General features: G+C 38.4%; 1 protein-coding gene across 6 annotated transcripts in view; it reads right to left on the reverse strand.

Annotated features, from left to right (window-relative positions):
* The window catches only part of PPM1B (protein phosphatase, Mg2+/Mn2+ dependent 1B), an 84,322-nt gene that overhangs the window by 39,633 nt on the left and 26,079 nt on the right, over positions 1-18,610 (reverse strand). For all 6 annotated transcript variants that reach the window (XR_010149545.1, XR_010149544.1, XM_016948452.3 and 3 more), the window contains exon 2: positions 5,626-6,485. Coding sequence is in view for 4 of the 6 variants with exons in the window: in XM_016948452.3 (XP_016803941.1) it covers positions 5,626-6,471 (846 nt within the window). In the remaining 2 variants the exon portion in view is untranslated. The remainder of the gene's footprint in view (positions 1-5,625; positions 6,486-18,610) is intronic.

Here is an 18,610-nt window from a genome sequence, read left to right on the forward strand (position 1 = left end):
GAGCCGTGATGACACCACTGCACTCTAGCCTGGGCAACAGAGCAAGACTCTCTCTCAAAAAAAAAAGCATATAATATATACTACTCTAGTACCATGAGATTATGTGCAATCAATTAAAAATACGTTCTCATTACTTTTTCTAAAGGTATATTACTTTAACTGAGTTTCTAAGAGCAGAAGCAGATGAAACTGTTCTTGGAATAATGATTTTTTTCAAACTTTCTTTTTCTGTTCACTCTAAAAAACAAAGTCAATGGAGGTGGTAGGCTATTTTGTCTGATAGTGTTTGCCAAATTTGCCAACTCAAGTGAAAGAAACCAAGACCACACCCTTTCTAGTCTTTTCAGTTATTATGGTTAGAATCTAGGCAGGCATGGCTCGGTTCAGACTTGTGCCTTTCAGAACCTACATGACACAGCCCAAAAGACAGGTGGCCTTGAATAACTTCTGCCTTCACCTCCTAATTCAATGGGAGTAAAGTTTGAAGGCAGTGAAGGTTGGGTCTTCAGAAGACTTCAAAATAAATTAACTTGTCACAGATTGTTGTGCTTTGGAACAAGGAACCAACATGAGTATTTCATTAGATTCCCGGTTATCTGGAAAAACAATTTCCAAATTGGCCAAATTAATTCATTCCTTAATGAAACCCACCAAAACTTTTATATTAGAAATACTGTATGTGTTTGGTTATATGAATATACTTGTATAAATGTCATAAGGGCAGTTCAAGCAAAAATTTTTAATTAAAAATAATTTTAAAGTACACCATGGATATTCAAGAATCAAACAGTTGGGCATGGTGGCTGCCTGTAATCCCCGCAGTTTGGGAGGCTGAGACAGGAGGATCATTTAAGGCCAGGAGTTTGAGACTAGCCCGGGCAACATAGTGAGACACCCTTTCTAAAACACAACAACAACAACAAAAGAATCAAGCATAATTACACTTTATAAAGCAATTTTATGCATAAACGGAATTAACACCTTACACTTTTAGAAATCTAATTTAACCCTTTTTAGTTTTGGTAACAACAACATGAGCATTGTGGAACATTTCCTTATCTAATTTCCATTCGATTTTTGTAAGTTATAAAATATAAATACTTTTGGAAAATTAATTGAAAGAGAGTTCCAATAAATTTATGGTTCTCCAAAGACATTTAAGGGAAATAATTTATATTTACATCTCAGGCATGTGTGATTTCAGTGATGTTGCTTCTTAGCCACCTTGCCTGGCTTGCTTCTATTTCTATGTAAAGATGGCTTTCCCCTAAACACCAAGTATGAATATGTTTCAGTAGCTGTTATACAGCAACAGAAAAGGTCCTTTCCTTTGTGCCATTGTTTTTTAGAGACAAATCATCCTTGTATAATCAGTATAAAGTTTTCACTAAGTCCATAAATAAAACATTTTTTTTTCTAAATCCAGTTTGGATAACTAAAGAAATTAGCTCTGCATATAAAAATTGATTATTACATATTCTTTTTACTTTTTACAACAGCACAGCAGTTAACACTCTTAATAATCATAGTACTAGATCAAAGAAGCCAGTGCCCCTGCCATAAATAAGGGCACCTGAACTTAAACAGAAAACAATCTGATACAGTTTTTTGTTTGTTTTTGTTTTTTTGACACAGAGTCTCACTCTGTCGCCCAGGCTGGAGTGCAATGGCGCGATCTCAGCTCACTGCAACCTCTGCCTCCCAGGTTCAAGCAATTCTCCTGAGTTTAGAACTAAACAATTATTGAGGGGGTTACATTTTCTATGTTATATAAATTAATATAGAATGATGTTGCCTTTGGAAAATGATAATTTCCCTCAATTTTATCCAACTATGAGGTACTATCTCATGTTTTAAAATAAATAGGCTTCTGGTAGCTGGTATATAAATGAAATTTTGGAAAATCAAATAATGTTTTAAAAGAACAATTTAAAAGAATACCGACTTTTATAATTTAAGAAAAACAAAACAGGTGACAAAGTAACAAACATAGCATGATCTTTTTCTATAAAATAGAAAAAAAGAAAAAATCCTATTTTACGTTTATACATTTCTATCAATAATCACAGAGAACCATTTGGAAAGATATACAGCAAACCATGAGCAGTGGTTCCCTAAGTGAGATGAGACTGGAAAGCAGAAACATCAAGGGGAATCACTTTACTTCAAACATCTCTGTTACAAAAAAAATTTAGTCTTAATGTTTCCCTTGGGGAAAAATTTCTCAGACCATGAAAACCGAAACAGACAGACACTTACACACACACACACACACACACCCTGACACACACACCCACACCCACACCCACACACCCACACCCACACCCACACACACTCTTCTTTATTTTATCAGACCCTTCTGGGAAATACTGTTAACAAAAATACTAAACTTGAGTCAGAAAACTAGTCTCAGCCTCAATACTCACCAAGTATATGACTTATGGATATCTTTTAATATCAAACAACCTCCATTTCCTTACTTGCAAATTTAAAAAACTTTTATTTTGTTCACCTCAGAAAGTTACTATGAGGATTAATAAGTATGTATCATTTACAAGTTATGAAAAGCTATGCACGTGGCAGTTACATATTTTAAACAACCCGAAATTAGTTGGCAGTAAACACCATAAATGCCAGCATTGGAAATAAAATGGGAGGGTTGCTTTCTTAGCTCCCATTCTCCCCTCGAGTCAAATACCTAATTGAAATAGGATAATACCTGACCACAGTCATCCAACACTTACAGATTAATATTAACTGGCAACCCTGAAAAATGCTTATCTTTTTTTTTTTTTTTTTTTTTGAGACGGAGTCTCGCTCTGTCACCCAGACTGGAGTGCGGTGGCGTGATCTCGGCTCACTGCAAGCTCCGCCTCCCGGGTTCAAGTCATTCTCCTGCCTCAGCCTCCTGAGTAGCTGGGACTACAAGCGCCCACCACAACGCCCGGCCGATTTTTTCTATTTTTTAGTAGAGACGGGGTTTCACTGTGTTAGCCAGGATGGTCTCGATCTCCTGACCTCATCATCCTAACTACCTCATATGGTTGTGAAAATTACATGAGTTAAAATATGTAAAGTATTTAGAATAGCGTTTGGCTTACAGAAAGCAATAATTTACTAATACTACCACGATTATGATTATGATAACCTCCCAAGATTTAATGAGTTAAGATAAAAGTGCTTATAAATTATGAAAGTATGACAAGTGATGGAGGTGTTAGAAAAAACTAGGACTTCATTTAAATCTCTTTATCAGGGAAACATCTACTTATTAATGTTTCCTCTCCTCTTAAAGCAGGTAACTACTGTGCAATCGCTAAGTGCTTTCCATGAATTTTTAACTTACAATTTTTCTGAGTAAATTCAAAGTAATTATATTTGATCTTATTGCTAACCCTTGCTTTGACAATACAAATAAATGGAAAGACAAAATTACGAAGGTAAACAGAAATGAAGGTTTCCATAAGTAACTTTCAAAGGTTCAAAAATAATTTTAAGTCTGTTTTGTTTCAATTCAAACCTCCAAACTGATTTCAATTTGAATGCAGCTCCATTAGAAGGAACTATGATGGTCAGCTTCCATTAACATTGAATGAATCATGGGCCCCAACTTCTTGTCTGTTATTATCATTCCTCATTTCTGAGATTCTAGGATGCCATCTAGAATCTTTTAACACCATCAACATGAACATTTAATCACTCTAAATTGATAAAAGCTAGCAAGTGAAGATATACCACCAGAAATATTTAAACCTCATTCAGAAGGGTCGAGTCAAAATTCTCAAAAACTAGCATCCTTTCAATGGATAAGTGAGTTAATCTACTAACACAAACTTCTTTCCTTAGTCCAAATTACAGACCTAATAGATTTTTTGGCTATTCCCTCACAACCTCATTCTTTCAATAAAATACTACGCAGCCAAGAAAAATGATACAGATCAATACTTATAGGCATGGAGATCTCTCTACAATATATTGTTGGAAAAGGCAGGCTGTAGAATAACAAGTATAATCATCTCGGTTTTATAAAAATTCACACAATCGCAGGAAGGCAGAAAAGACTGGAACAATATACACCACAACAATTAAAGTAGCTGACTTAGGGTGGATGGCAAAATTTTGGGTGTTTCTCTATATTTTCTTCATCATCTGGATTTTTTTTCCAATAATAAGTATATACCTTTTTTTTTTTATAATTGGGGAAAATGCTGTTTTCATTAGCTAGTCAGGCAACAAACATATGCCTATGCTTGTCTCAAAAATCTACAGGTCAGAATTGCTTCATTTAGACTTCAAAGACAAATACATTAATTTTAGACCCACTTACTATTTGATCACTGACAACCATCAATACTTCTTTACTTAACTCACCCAGAAGTAAAAAGATACAGTGTGTTAAAAATAAAAATCAGAGGAGCTAGAGGTACCATCATTAAAATCCTTTCAGAAAAAGGCTGTCCACTGACAAGAACGGCCTTCAAATCTTCTGTTTTTAAAACTGCCTCTTTCCATTCTATTAAAAATAAATCGGTATTTAACCAAAATCTGGGCATTTCCAGAGACCCAGAGATCCTTTCTGAAAAACTTTCTGGTTATGCCCATACCTTCCACAGTACATTTTGGAGTAGGGAGATACAATGGTTCTAATCTAGACAGAATAAATAAGTCAAACCCTTTATTTATTTCATATAACTAAAGGTCAGTTTTACCTTGGTATCTTTTCAGTCAAATACTTACACACTCCAGACACTGGCCAGATAACTCAAATTTTAATTGAATTATATATAGATGCTGTCAAAAACCCACTTGAAACAACTGAGTATTTTAAAGATATTCAAAGGATTGCCAATTATCTATTACTCTGGACTTTTTTTCTATTACCGTATCAAGCAATGATTCATACAAAATTACAAATCTAAATAAACTTTAGTGTTCCACAGGAATTTTTCACAAGATTATGTTTTATATAAGCCTTTGGTTTTTAATCAGAAATAATAAAAACATCTATATGAAAAGAATTTTATCTTCTACAAAAGATACTATCCAAGTCATGTATTACTTACATAGAGAGCCACATGTAAATCCTTTTTAGATTGTATTGCCAGATAAGAGCTGCTTTTAGAAGACAATGAGAAATATACAACCCATATTTTTATTTCAGTTTTTGTCTTCACTGCTAGGAGGCTCAGGACTAAATTTTATACAGGCTAGGCATCTAGTACATCTTCCAATATTTCACATGGCTCTTGATCTTTTAGTAATATCTAGTACAGAATTCTACTATATACATATTTTATCAAGCTGCTTCATAATCAGGCATAAGATGGTTACTGCCAATGTCAAGAAAAAGTCACTCTGTGTAAATGCTTTTGCTACAGCAACAAGCTATGAAGTACTTAAATGACAACAAATGCCTCAAATTTATCAAGCTTAATTTTCAAATTAGAAGGCTGGGACAAACTAGGATGGCAAAGAAAACAATGGTTTCATTTCTGGTAAAGTATTTCAAAATATACAGCTTCTGTGAAAATATTAAAAGTTTTAAAATTTTAAGTTAGCTTAACTTTACCTACCGTAACTTTTCAAAATTAACATGTTATTTTAATGACAAAAAAGTTTACATACCTTGTGTAAACAAGTGTCCACTACCCAATTGCACACATTTTCCAGGTCATCAGATACCTCAAGCCTAGATTTAACATATTCACAGAGCTCCTCATTACTCATAACATCCCAGATCCCATCACAAGCCAATATGATAAATTCATCCTCTTCTGCTCTTAAAATTTCATAAACCTCAGGCTCTGGAGAAACAAGTTGTTCTGTTGGGCCCTTGCCATCAACACACTTGTAATCATAGTCCCCCAGAGCACGAGATACTGCTAATGAACCATTAACACGTTGTATCATCACGCTGCCTCCTGCATTTTGGATTCGCTCCTTTTCCCTTGGATTGCAAGGTTTGTGATCCTGGGTAGAAAAGCAGACTTGTCCATTCCTATACAGAACAGCACGTGAATCACCACAGTTGATAAAGTAGATATGCTTAGGTGAAATCATAACTCCCACTGCAGTTGAACCACTCCTGTCCATCCCGTTTCTGAGGTCTGAAAAGTTACGCATGTATTCATCAATTTTCAAAAATCCAGTTCTGATACCATTCTTAACATTTTCCACTGAAAGCTCAAGAGCAGATCCTGATTTTCCAGCTGCCCTAAAGTCTTCGTTAGTAGTGATGTGTTCTAATAAATGTGTTGAGCAGTAATTTGCCACTCGGGATCCAGCATGACCATCATAAACTGCAAAAAATGACCAGTCTTCCAAGCCGTGAGGAATACCTACAACAGCTGTGTGTGCATCTTCCATTTCCACTCTCCATCCTTGCATGCTGCTCAGGCCATAACGTAAACCATTCCCAGCACCATGAGCATTATGTTTTTCAGTTTTGGGTTTATCCAAAAATGCACCCATGTTTAGCAATAAATCTGAAATAAAAAATGCAGGTGTTAAATGTTTAAATTTGACAGAAAATGTATCTACAATATTCCCTCTATAGTCTAGTAACTCCTACCTCAAGTATTTTTTTTTTGTATTATCCTAATTTACGGGAGCAACAACAAAAGCCCAAGAAATTTCCTCCCCTACATCCTACAGAACAGTGGTTTCTCAGCCCTAGCGCGTAAGAATAATCAGACCAATTAAATCAGAATCCCTAGGGATGGGACACAGATATCATCTTTTAAAAGCCTCTCTGGTGACTTGTATGTGCAGCCACGTTGAGACCACTGTTCTAGGAGAAAGGAAAAAACAAGAAATAAAACTTCGTTAATAATTTTATTCTGATTTAATTTACAAGGTGAGTCTAGGGTTCGACATGTAAGTTTACAGAAGACTGGACAATGAGAATATTCAAAACAGTGAGTCATCTTGTTCAATAAATCAAGGTAGGAAGGTATACTAATATATTTTAGAAGACTTTCAAAAGCAAGTATTGAAATCAAGATTTCTCCTCCCAGTGAACCTAAAGACAACCCCAAAATTCAATTAAAACATAAAAATCTCCATTCTACACACATTTGGTTTTATCACTTTTACTATATATCTATAAAACTGAAAACCTTATCATTACTTTGATTCTGTTAAAAACATACCTTTAACATGGTGCTAAAAAATGGACTTCACTTTGCTGAACTTAAAATCCATGAAGTAGCTACCCAGTGTTGACTGACAAAGACTTAAAATCCTTAGAACTGGAAAGTACTACTATGCATCACCCTCTCCCCGCCTACCCAAATTTACTATTTTATAGAATAAAGCTTTCCCAATTTCAAATGACTTAGATTAGACTTAGAGTAATGGTTCCCAAAAGTATGCAAAAGAATTCTCTGGTATGTTTTCTACATACAATGCTAACGCTACACTCTAACTAGGTGACCTTGGGCAAATTTCTTAGTCACCTATACCTATACCTCATAGGGCTGCTGTGAAGAATGAGTCAATGTAAAGTGCTTAAAACAGCACTTAAAACACAATAAACACCATAAAATGTTTGCTGTTATATCTGCTCAAAATGCAGACTCCATAGCCCTATTCCCACACCTAAGGATTTTTTTCAATAGATCTTAGATGGAATCATCAAAAAAGCATGCTGGTGATTTAAAGTTTTGAGAGACACTGGTCTAGATCAATTTTACCTCCATTTGGGTCTACGTATCTTTGTGAGATTTTTTCCAGGTATGATCATTATTGAACTTTACAATAAAATTACATATCCCCATTTTTAAAAATCTGATGAACCACTCGATATATATATGTAAATATAAGTTACATACCAGTTTTATAATTTTCCTGGGTTATATGTGATACTGTATTAATAAATTACAAATGTATTTATAGAAAAAGAGTCCTGAAAGGATAAGATTAAAATCATGTAAAAATTATTTTTCATTCTATCAGCAGAATGTCATATTTTGTACTGAGAGCAATGTAACAGAATATGCTTGATTACTTTTGAACATGCTGGTTTAATTCTCTGTGATACAATGATTTTAAAGCCTAGTTCTAAGTACATTTTTATATGCTTGCTTGTATAGGCTATTTCATCTGAAAGGCAACTTTAAAAGATACTTAAATGCAAATCAAACAGAATTGTTGGCTGTATTTACTAAATCACTTTTCTTTCTTTTTTGGGGGGTGAGGGGATGCAGTCTCACTCTGTTGAGTGGTGCCATCTCACTGCAACCTCCGCCTCCCAGGTTCACAAGCCATTCTCCTGCTTCAGCCACCCAAGTAGCTGGGACTACAGGCACGTGCCACCATACCTGGCTCAATTTTTTTTTTTTTTTTTTTGAGATCTACAGGCACGTGCCACCACACCCGGCTCTTTTTTTTTGAGATGGAATCTCGCTTTATCGCCCAGGCTGGAGTGCAACGGCACAATCTCGGCTCACTGCAACCTCCGCCTCTCAGGTTCACACCATTCTCCTGCCTCAGCCTCCCGGGTAGCTGGGGTTACAGGCACGCGCCACCACACCCAGCTAATTTTTTGTATTTTTAGTAGAGATGGGGTTTCGCTATGTTGGCCAGATTGGTCTTGAACTCCTGACCTTGTGATCTGCCCACCTCGGCCTCCCAAAGTGCTAGGATCACAGGCATGAGCCACCACGCCTGGCCAGGACCATTTCTTCCTAGTAGCCATATATGGGATACTTGTGATTGTAATGAAATTTTCAACTGCAAAATACGTAGTGAAAAAACTGCTTAAACTAATTCATTCTCCCTTTATTCCCTACTAATTACAAATGCCAGACACTACCTGCACTTTTACCAGCCCTATGACCAAAAGTTAAGAATCTTCAACAGTCTTAAGAGCATGATGGGGCAGACTGCACATAGGTCTGGTCCGAAACCAAGCCCCTGCAGAGACAACCAGGGAAGTAATCTGAGAGAGTTAATGACCCTCGTACCTCTTATTATTTCGTTTCATTTTTGTAACAGAGGCACATTATGTTACGCTTTTATCTTATTTGAGGGACCAAGGAATAAGCAAATACTTCTGTAGTGCTTGTTCTGTGGTAGGCTCTGTCTTAAATGCTTCACAAACATTAACTAATTTAAATTCTACTCTTTAGAAAAACAAATATCAAAAAAGCAAACAATTATCAGGGAAACCTTTAATAAAAAATCTTCAGGGTGGGTGCGGTGGCTCATGCCTGTAATCCCAACACTTTGGGAGGCTGAGGCGGGTGGATCACTTGAGGCAAAGAGTTTGAGACCAGCCTGGTCAACATGGTGAAACCCCGTCTCTATTAAAAATACAACAATTGGCCGGGCATGGTGGTGGGTGCCTGTGATCCCAGCTACTCGGGGGGCTGAGACAGGAGAACTGCTTGAACCTGGGAGGCAGAGGTTGTGGTGAGCCGGGATCGTGCCACTGTACTCTAGCCTGGGCAACAGAGCAAGACTCCGTCTCAAAAACAAACAAACAAAAAATCATAAAACTTCAAGAAAAGACGACCAAATACTTCAAAATTCTCCTCCTTACTGCACTTGGCACACTTTTTTAGAGGGGGCACATGGACATTGGCAAGCCTTGCTTAAGAACAGCACAATCTGTCAATCCCATCTGCTTCCTATCAAAGAAAATGCGGTGGTGTTAGGGATGCTTCAGGCTCATGGATAAAATTTTTCCCAAAGGTTTCTGAAGGCTAGTAAGTTGCTCTTTCGACTAGAAAAGTAACATAAATAGCGATAACAATGCCTCATTTTTTAATGAGTTCTAGATGTCAGGCACTACACTAAGATACTGATATACACTATATCATTTAATTCTAATAACAACTTAATAAGGTTAGCACTATTTATATTCTCATTTTACCTTGAGAAAACTGGGATACCTAGGGTATCCAGACAACACAACTAAGTGGCTAATCAGAAATAGAACCTATTAAGACTAGCCTAAATCTTGCATTCTCAAACTCTGGGCTTCAGTGGCTAAGGTATTGCAAGCTTTTTTCTTCCTTTTAAAAAATAAATAATAGTTATATAAATGTTCAGGGGCTCAAAAGGCAACTCAATGTCATATCCCTGACTGGATACTGACACAGATAAACAGAATTACTAGAAAAACTGGTGAAATCCAAAGACTAGAGTTTAGTTAACAGAAGAGTAATGTTAGTTTTTTTTAGTTTTTGATAAATGCACTACAGTAAATGCAAAAAGTTAACATTAGTGGCCAAGTGTGGTAGCTCATGCCTGTAATCTCAACACTTTGGGAGGCCAAGGTAGGAGAATCACTTGGGCCCAGGAGTTCGAGATCAGCCTGGACAACATAATGAGACTCCATTTCTACAAAAAATTAAAAATTAGCCAGACATGGTGGCGCACAGCTGTAGCCTGGGTTACTCAGGAGGCTGGGGTGGGAGATCTCCGGAGCCTGGGAGGTTGAGGCTGCAGTGAGCCCTGATTATACCACTGCACTCCAGTGGTATGACAGGTGACACAGCAAGACCCTGTCTCAAAAAAAAAGTTAACGTTAGTGGAAACTGGGTAGGGGGTAGATGGGGAAGACTCTGTACTACCTTTGCAAACTTTTCTGTAAATCTGAAATTATTTCAACATTAAAAGTTTATTTAAAAAATGAAAACTAAAAGGTAAGCCTCAGTTAAGTCATTCCAAGTACAGTGTAGTACAAGCAAGGTAGACTGGCTATGGAAAATCTCTCCACCTGTGATTTTGCCAAACATGCTAAGGTGGCTTAGAAATGTATCCTAAAAATACCAAGATTATATAATAATTGGAAACTCCGATCCAGTGATTCTATTTCTGAGATGTTATAACCACTCTTGGTCTATGACAGATCATTTTCTTTTTTAATGGATAAACAATCTGAGCAACAAAATAACGTAATATTGGATTATAACCCATAGTACAAACATTCATGAGTCTTTACTGATAAAAATAAAGGACTGAATACGTAAATGAATGGGGATACCAGACAAACCTTTAATGCAGAAGAATGCCAAACAGTTTATGTAGATCTTCCACCTTCAAATAGGTCAAGCACAACTTCCCACCCCATAAGGGTGGATTGGGCAGTTATTTTCTTTTCAAAAAGTACAAAATGAAAACGAGGGAGAGAATAACTCTACAGTGGAGAAATCTGACAAACACTACCTCAGCCAGGTAATCAAACTTGACATCAACGGTTTATATTCTTGGCATAATCTAATGAGAAAGGCACTTTACCTCAGTGGTCTTCCTCCAAAACAAAATCCATAATAACCCCAGTCTAATCATAAGAAAAGCATTACAGAAACTCCAATAGAAGGATATCCTACAAAATATCTGACCAGTACTCCTCAAAATTGTCAAGACGATAAAAAACAAGAAAAGCCTGAGAAACTGCCACAGCCAACAGGGGCCTAAGGAGACATGATGACTAAATGTAACGTGGTACATCCTTAATGGGATCTTGGATAGAAAAAGGACATTAGGTTAAAACTAAGAAAATGCAAATAAAGAATGGGCTTTATGGGCTTTAGTTAACAATGTATCAGTATTGGCTCATTAATTGTAAGGGTTCAAGTGGACAGTTCTCACTTGGGTTTTCTCATATTACTGCATACAAATACTGGCTGGGGAGAAGGTCACCTGAAAGCTCACTTAACATGATAGGCAGCTGATGAGGGATGTTGGCTAGGAATTTAGCTGAGACTGTCCCAAGGAGTATCTTCTGTATGTGGCCTCTCCAGTTTGAGGATTTCAACACGGTCAGGCTTCTTACATGTCACCTGGTTTCCCAGGCAGAGGTACATGGTATTTTCTGACCCACCCTCAGAAGTCACTTCTGCTGCATTATTGGTTACAAGAAAGTCACTAAGTCTTGTTCAGATTGAAGACAAAGGAACGTAGACCCCACCACTCAAAGGAGAAGATTACTAAATAGGTTGCAGACATGTATTTTTTATTTTTAGAGACAGGATCTTGCTCTGTCACCCATGTTGGAGTGCAGTGGTACAATCATAGACCACTGCAGCCTTGAACTCCTGGCCTCCAGCAATCCTCCCACCTCAAAAGTGCTGGAATTACAGGTGTGAGCCACCACACCTGGCCTGTTTGGTAGTTTTAATACATGTCTGGGCTGGGCATGGTGGCTCATGCCTGGAATCCAAGCACTTTGGGACGCCTAGCTGGGAGGATCACTGGAGGCCAGGAGTTCGAGGCCGCCTGGGCAACATAGCAAGACCCTATCTCTACCAAAAAAAAATTGGGGAAAAATATTAGCCTAGCATGGTGGCGTATGCCTGCAGCACCAGTTACTTGGGAGGCTGAGGCAGGAGGATCACTTGAGCCCAAGAGATTGAGGCTGTAGTGAACTATGATCATGCCACTATACTCTAGCCTGAGCGACAGAGTGAGACCCTGTCTCTTGAAAAAAAAAAAAAGAAAGAAAAAAAAGGCCAGGTGGGGTGGCTCACGCCTGTAATCCCAGCACTTTGGGAGGCCGAGGAGGGCAGATCACCTGAGGTCAGGAGTTTGAGATCAGCCTGGCCAATATGGTGAAACCCTGTCTCTACTAAAAATACAAAAATTAGCCCCGGTGTGGTGGCAAGCGCCTGTCATCCCAGCTACTTAGGAGGCTGAAGCAGGAAGATCACTTGAACCTGAGAGGTGGAGGTTGCAGTGATTGCGCCACCGCACTCCAGCCTGGGTGACAGAGTAAGACCCCGTCTCAAAAAAAAAAAAAGCAAAAGACTGGAGGTTTATCTTGCAAAGAGTGAACTATAGAGACTCTGGGTTTAGAGACAGCAGATTTAGCTGAGGACCAGAGTAAGAAGCCTTACAGAAAACCAGTGATATAAACTATAAATTTGCATAATGAATGCTGATATGCTCAGCCTGCTCAGCCTTCTTTTTTTTTTGAGATGGAGTCTTCCTCTGTCGCCCAGGCTGGAGTGCAGTAGCGCGATCTCGGCTCACTGCAAGCTCCGCCTCCCAGGTTCACACCATTCTCCTGCCTCAGCCTCCCAAGTAGCTGGGACTACAGGCGCCCGCCACCACGCCTGGCTAATTTTTTCTATTTTTAGTAGAGACGGGGTTTCACCGTGTTAGCTAGGAAGGTCTTGATCTCCTGACCTCGTGATCCGCCCGCCTCGGCCTCCCAAAGTGCTGGGATTACAGGCATGAGCCAACAAGCCAGGCCTGCTCAGCCTTCTTTACCAACTCCCAGAAATCAAGGAAACCACAAGCAGGCAACAGCTCTATTGCTCTCTGAGGAAATTCACTAGTCCCAGAGAAAGTACCCACAGATTACTTACACACAGGAATACTCCATAAAATGCTTGGTCTCCACAATCATCCCACAGCGAGGCCTATCAAATGACATCCCTGTCAAGGCTACACTTAAATATGAGGAGCTATCCAAAGATTACCAGATACTGAAAGGAAACATACAACATGAAAAGCAAAATAAATCAAACAAAGAAAAAGGAATCAGAAGGAAAAAACCATGCAAGGACTAGGGAAAAAAAAATCCTTAAGAGAAATAAAAAAGTATTCTATTCGTGAACCAAAAAGATATTAAAAACAAACAAACAAACAAACAAACAAATAAACAAAACCAGGCTGGGTGATGCAGTAGTTCATGCCTGCAACCCCAGGGCTTTGGGAGTTCAAGGTAGGAGGACTGCTTGAGGCCAGTAGCTCGAGACCAGCCTGGACAACAAAGTGAGACTCTGTCTCTATAAAAAAAAATTTTTTTATGCCGGGCACAGTGGCTCACGCCTGTAATCCCAGCACTTTGGGAAGCCGACGCGGGTGGATCACCTTACGTCAGGAGTTCGAGACCAGCCTGGCCAACACGGTAAAACCCCATCTCTACTAAAATTACAAAAATTAGCCGGGCATGGTGGCACGTGCCTGTAATCCCAGCTACTGGGGGGCTGAAGCAGGAGGATCACTTGAACCTGAGAGACGGAGGTTACAGTGAGCTGAGATCGTACCACTGCACTCCAGCCTGGGCAATGGAGCGAGACTCTGTCTCTCAAAAAAAAAAAAAAAAGAAAGAAAGAAAAAAAATTTTAATTAGCTGGGTACAGTAGCAAGCACATGTAGTCCTAGCTACTAGGGAAGCTGCAGCGGGAGGACTGCCTTAGCCCAGGAGTTCAAGACTGTAGTGATGGGCCACTGTACTTCAGCCTGGGTAACAGAGTGACAACATGTCTCTAAAAAAAAAAAAAAAAAAAAAAAAAAAAAATTCAGAGGAAAGAAAAGTGCTTTTTGAAATTAAAATGGCATACAAATGGCCAATAGATATGTGAAAAAATGCTCAACCTCACTAATCATCAGGGAAACGCAAATTAAAGGCACAATGACATATCATCTCACACCTCTCAGAATGGCTATTAGGAAAAGATAACAGGTATTGGTAAGGATATGGAGAAAACTGAACCTTTGTACACTGATGGTGGTTATATAAATTATTACAGTAATTCTGGACAACTATCTATTCTTCAAAAAACTAAAACCAGAATTACCATATGATCCAGCAATCCCACTTCTGGGTATATAACCCTAAGGAACTGAATTCAGTATGTGGAAGAAGTATCGGCACTCCCATGTTCACTGTGGCATTATTTACCAAAACCAAGTTATGCAATCAACCTAAGTGTCCATCAATGAATGAATGGATAAAGAAAATGTGGTGTATATATACACAATGGAATACTGTTCAGCCTTAAAAAAAGAAGGAAATTCTGTCATTTACAACAACATGGATGAACCTGGAGGATATTATGCTAAGTAAAATAAGCCAGGAATAGAAAGACAAATATTGTATATTCTCACTTGCATGTGACATCTAAAACAATCAAACTCATAGAAGCAGAGAGTAGAATGGTAGTTACCAGAGGCTGGGAGGGTGGTGCAAAATGGGGAGATGTTGGTCAAAGGATAGAAAGTTGTGGTTAGACAGGTGGAATAAATAATAATTATTTAAGGTGATAGATACGTTCATTAGCTTGATTCAATCATTTTACACTGCATACATATCTTATAACATCATTTTATACCTACTACATATGTAAGATTATAATGTCAAATTAAAGAAAACATTTTAAAAATAAAAATGACAGGCCAGGCACAGTGACTCACGCCTGTAATCCCAGTACTTTGGGAGGCCGAGGCAGGCAAATCACCTGAGGTCAGGAGTTTGAGACCACCCTGGCCAACATGGCAAAACCCCATCTCTACTGAAAATACAAAAATTAGCCGGGCATGGTTTGTGGGCTGTAATCCCAGCTACTCGGGAGGCTGAGGCAGGAAAATCGCTTGAATCCAGGAGATGGAGGTTGCATTGAGCCGAGATCGTGCCACTGCACTCCAGCCTGGGCGACAGAGCGAGACTCCATCTCAATACAATACAATACAATACAATACAATACAATAACATAACATAAAATAACATAAAATAAAAATAATTAAAATGACAGAAAATTGTCAATAAAAGTTTAGAAAATCAAACTGAAAAAAAAAAAAATCCAAAGTAAAATCCCCCAGACCCCTCCCCTTCACAAAAACCAAACAGACTCAAAGTAGTAAAGAATAAAACTAAGAAAGCTGCAGGATCAGTCCTGAAACTAACAGTTATTACAGAAAGAAGAAGAAAAGGAAAGAGAACTAAACACCCTAAGTGTCAGGACTGAAAGTAGAACCAACCACACACACATACAGAGACACAAAAAGCAACTGAAATTTCAAAACACTGGTGATAAAGATAAAACCTAAAATTTCCCAGAGGGAAAAAAGGGGAAAAAATAAGTCACACATAAAGAATTAAGAACCCAAACAGCATGAGAAATCTCCAGAGTGATATTTGGTAGAATAAAAATGCATATAATTTCCTGGAGAATTGTTGGTTATAGAGTATCCACCCAGAGAAATTTTCACATATATACAAGCAGAAGCATACAATAATGCTGATACAATGTAAATCTCTACAGAATTTAAAAGTATAGATTACATTAACTTGTATCACCATGAGTAAATCAAAACAAAGTAGCTGGAAAATGATACATACAGTATGATGCCATTATGCAAAGTTATAAAACTTACAAAGCAGAAGCTGGGAGCGGTGGCTCACGCCTGTAATCCCAGCACTTTGGGAAGCTGAGGCAGGCGAATCACAAGGTCAGGAGTTCGACACCAGCCTGGCCAACATGGTGAAACCCCATCTCTACTAAAAATAGAAAAAAATTAACCAGGCATAGTGGCGGGCACCTGTAATCTCAGCTGTTCGGCAGGCTGAGGCAGGAGAATAGCTTGAACCTGGGATGCAGAGGTTGCAGTGAGCCGAGATCACTCCACTGCACTCCAGCCTGGGAAACAGAACGAGACTCCGTCTCAAAAAAACAAAAACACAAACAAATAAAATTTACAAAGCAATAGATTAGTTTACATACATGAATATGTGGCAAAAGTATTTAAAAACATGCTTGAGTTGTATAAACACTAAAACTACTAAGACCAACTTGATAGTACTTACTTCTAGGGAAATAGTGAAGTGGTAATATTTAAAGTTGGTTAACATGTCTCTGAGATCAATTTGAAGCAAACAGCAAAATGTTAATGTCTGTTAAATCTTAGTGGTGAGAACATGGATCCTTATGTTAAGAAGCAAAAATGTTCATGCTGCAAGACTATTCAAATAAGCTGCACACACTGATATAACAACAGTTCATGTCTCAGTAAAATCTTATTTCAACACAATAATTGTACAATTTATTTTATTATTAAATGGTCATTAAATACCCATTTCCTTGACAAATATTACAGTAAAACTTAGTCAACAAAAATATGGGTACTTGCGCTGTTCAATTTATGGAGTGTGAAAATGCTATGTAAACACATATGTAGAACAGAAACTGTTTAGCCAAAATAAATGTCACTTCTGTTTTAACAGACGCCTGGTCTAACGCTTACAAATAAAAGATCAACTCATTTAAATGTATCTGCCTACTAAATTTTTTGAGAGTTCTTTAAAATTACTTTCAAAAGAAATGGAAAAAAATGCCTTAAAAAGTAAGAACAAGCAAAGGGGAGAAAAGCTTCAAAAAGTGATACAGGAAAAAAAGACATGAGAGTAAGTTTCAATATTTTCTCAAAATCAAATATACATGGCCAGGCACAGTGGCTCACGCCTGTAATCCCAACACTTTGGGAGGCTGAGATGGGCAGATCACCTGACTTCAAGAGTTTGAGACCAGCCTGGCCAACATGGTGAAACTCCATCTCTACTAAAAATACACAAAAAAATTAGCTGGATGTGGTGGCGGGCACCTATAGTCCCAGCTACTCGAGAGGCTGAGGCAGGAGACTTGCTTGAACCTGGGGGCAGAGGTTGCAGTGAGCTGAGATTGGGCCATTGCACTCCAGCCTGGGCAACAGGGCAAGACGGTCTCAAAAAAAAAAAAAAAAAAAAAAAATCAAATAAACTCAAATTTCTCTACTAGTATCAAATAATGATCTGTCCACTCTACTAGTATCAAATAATGATCTGTCCACAATGCCCAGTGGTAGCTTAATCTTTTGTGAAATATTTTTATAATGAAAACATTCACATTCACAAGATACAATCCACATGATAAAAGTGTTTCTAGTTCAAGACAGGTGGAACAAAGCCATTTATCTCTAATCCCTCCCAACATGCCATCAAAATGTTAGTAAAGAAAAAATTTTAAAAAGGTGTAAAACACGAAGCAATGAAAAATTAAGAGCAGGAAATGGGGGCGAGAGGTATGCCATCAATGGGTAGAGATATCAAAAGCCTTTGGAAGCCATAAAGCAGATAGAAGCAGTGATTAATAAAAAACAATGGGCAGGCTACAGTGGCTCATGCCTGTAATCCCAGCACTTTGGGAGGCCAAGGCAGGTGGATAAACTGAGGTCAGGAGTTCGAGACCAGCCTGGCCAACATGGCGAAACCCCATCTCTACTAAAAATACAAAAAATTAGCCGGGCGTGGTGGCAGGCACCTGTAATCCCAGCTACTTGGGAGGCTGAGGCAGGAGAATTGCTTGAACCTGGTAGGCAGAGGTTGCAGTGAGCTGAGATCACGCCATTGCACTCCAGCCTGGCGACAGAGGCTCTCGAAAATAAATAAATAAATAAAAATAAAAAAGAATGGAAGGACCAGCAGCTTAGCAAGTTAGAACTGCGGAGGGAATCCTAGACAGTTTGAGAACTCAGACATAGTACGTTCACAGACGTAGTAAAATAGGATCATGCCTGCAAGTAAGAATGAGGGTGAAACTAAGTTATAGAGAACCATCAACCCCAGTCTCCTCTCATACAGACAAAAAGCAGAAGTGTTCTGTCTTTTCTCAAGAAACTTAAGATGAATTCTCTATTCATATTTAAGAATAAGTATAAACAGCTAAGGATAATGAGGCATGTGAAGAAACAAAGGCAGCATGGCTGGGCATGGTGGCTCACACCTGTAATCCCACCACTTTGGGAGGCTGAAGCAGGTGGACTGCTTGAGCCCAGGAGTTCAAGACCAGCCTGGGCAATATGGTGAAACCTCATCTCCATAAAAAATACAAAAAGATTA

This window comes from Pan troglodytes, chromosome 12, assembly GCF_028858775.2.
Source record: "Pan troglodytes isolate AG18354 chromosome 12, NHGRI_mPanTro3-v2.0_pri, whole genome shotgun sequence".
Classification (NCBI taxonomy): Eukaryota; Metazoa; Chordata; class Mammalia; order Primates; family Hominidae; genus Pan; species Pan troglodytes.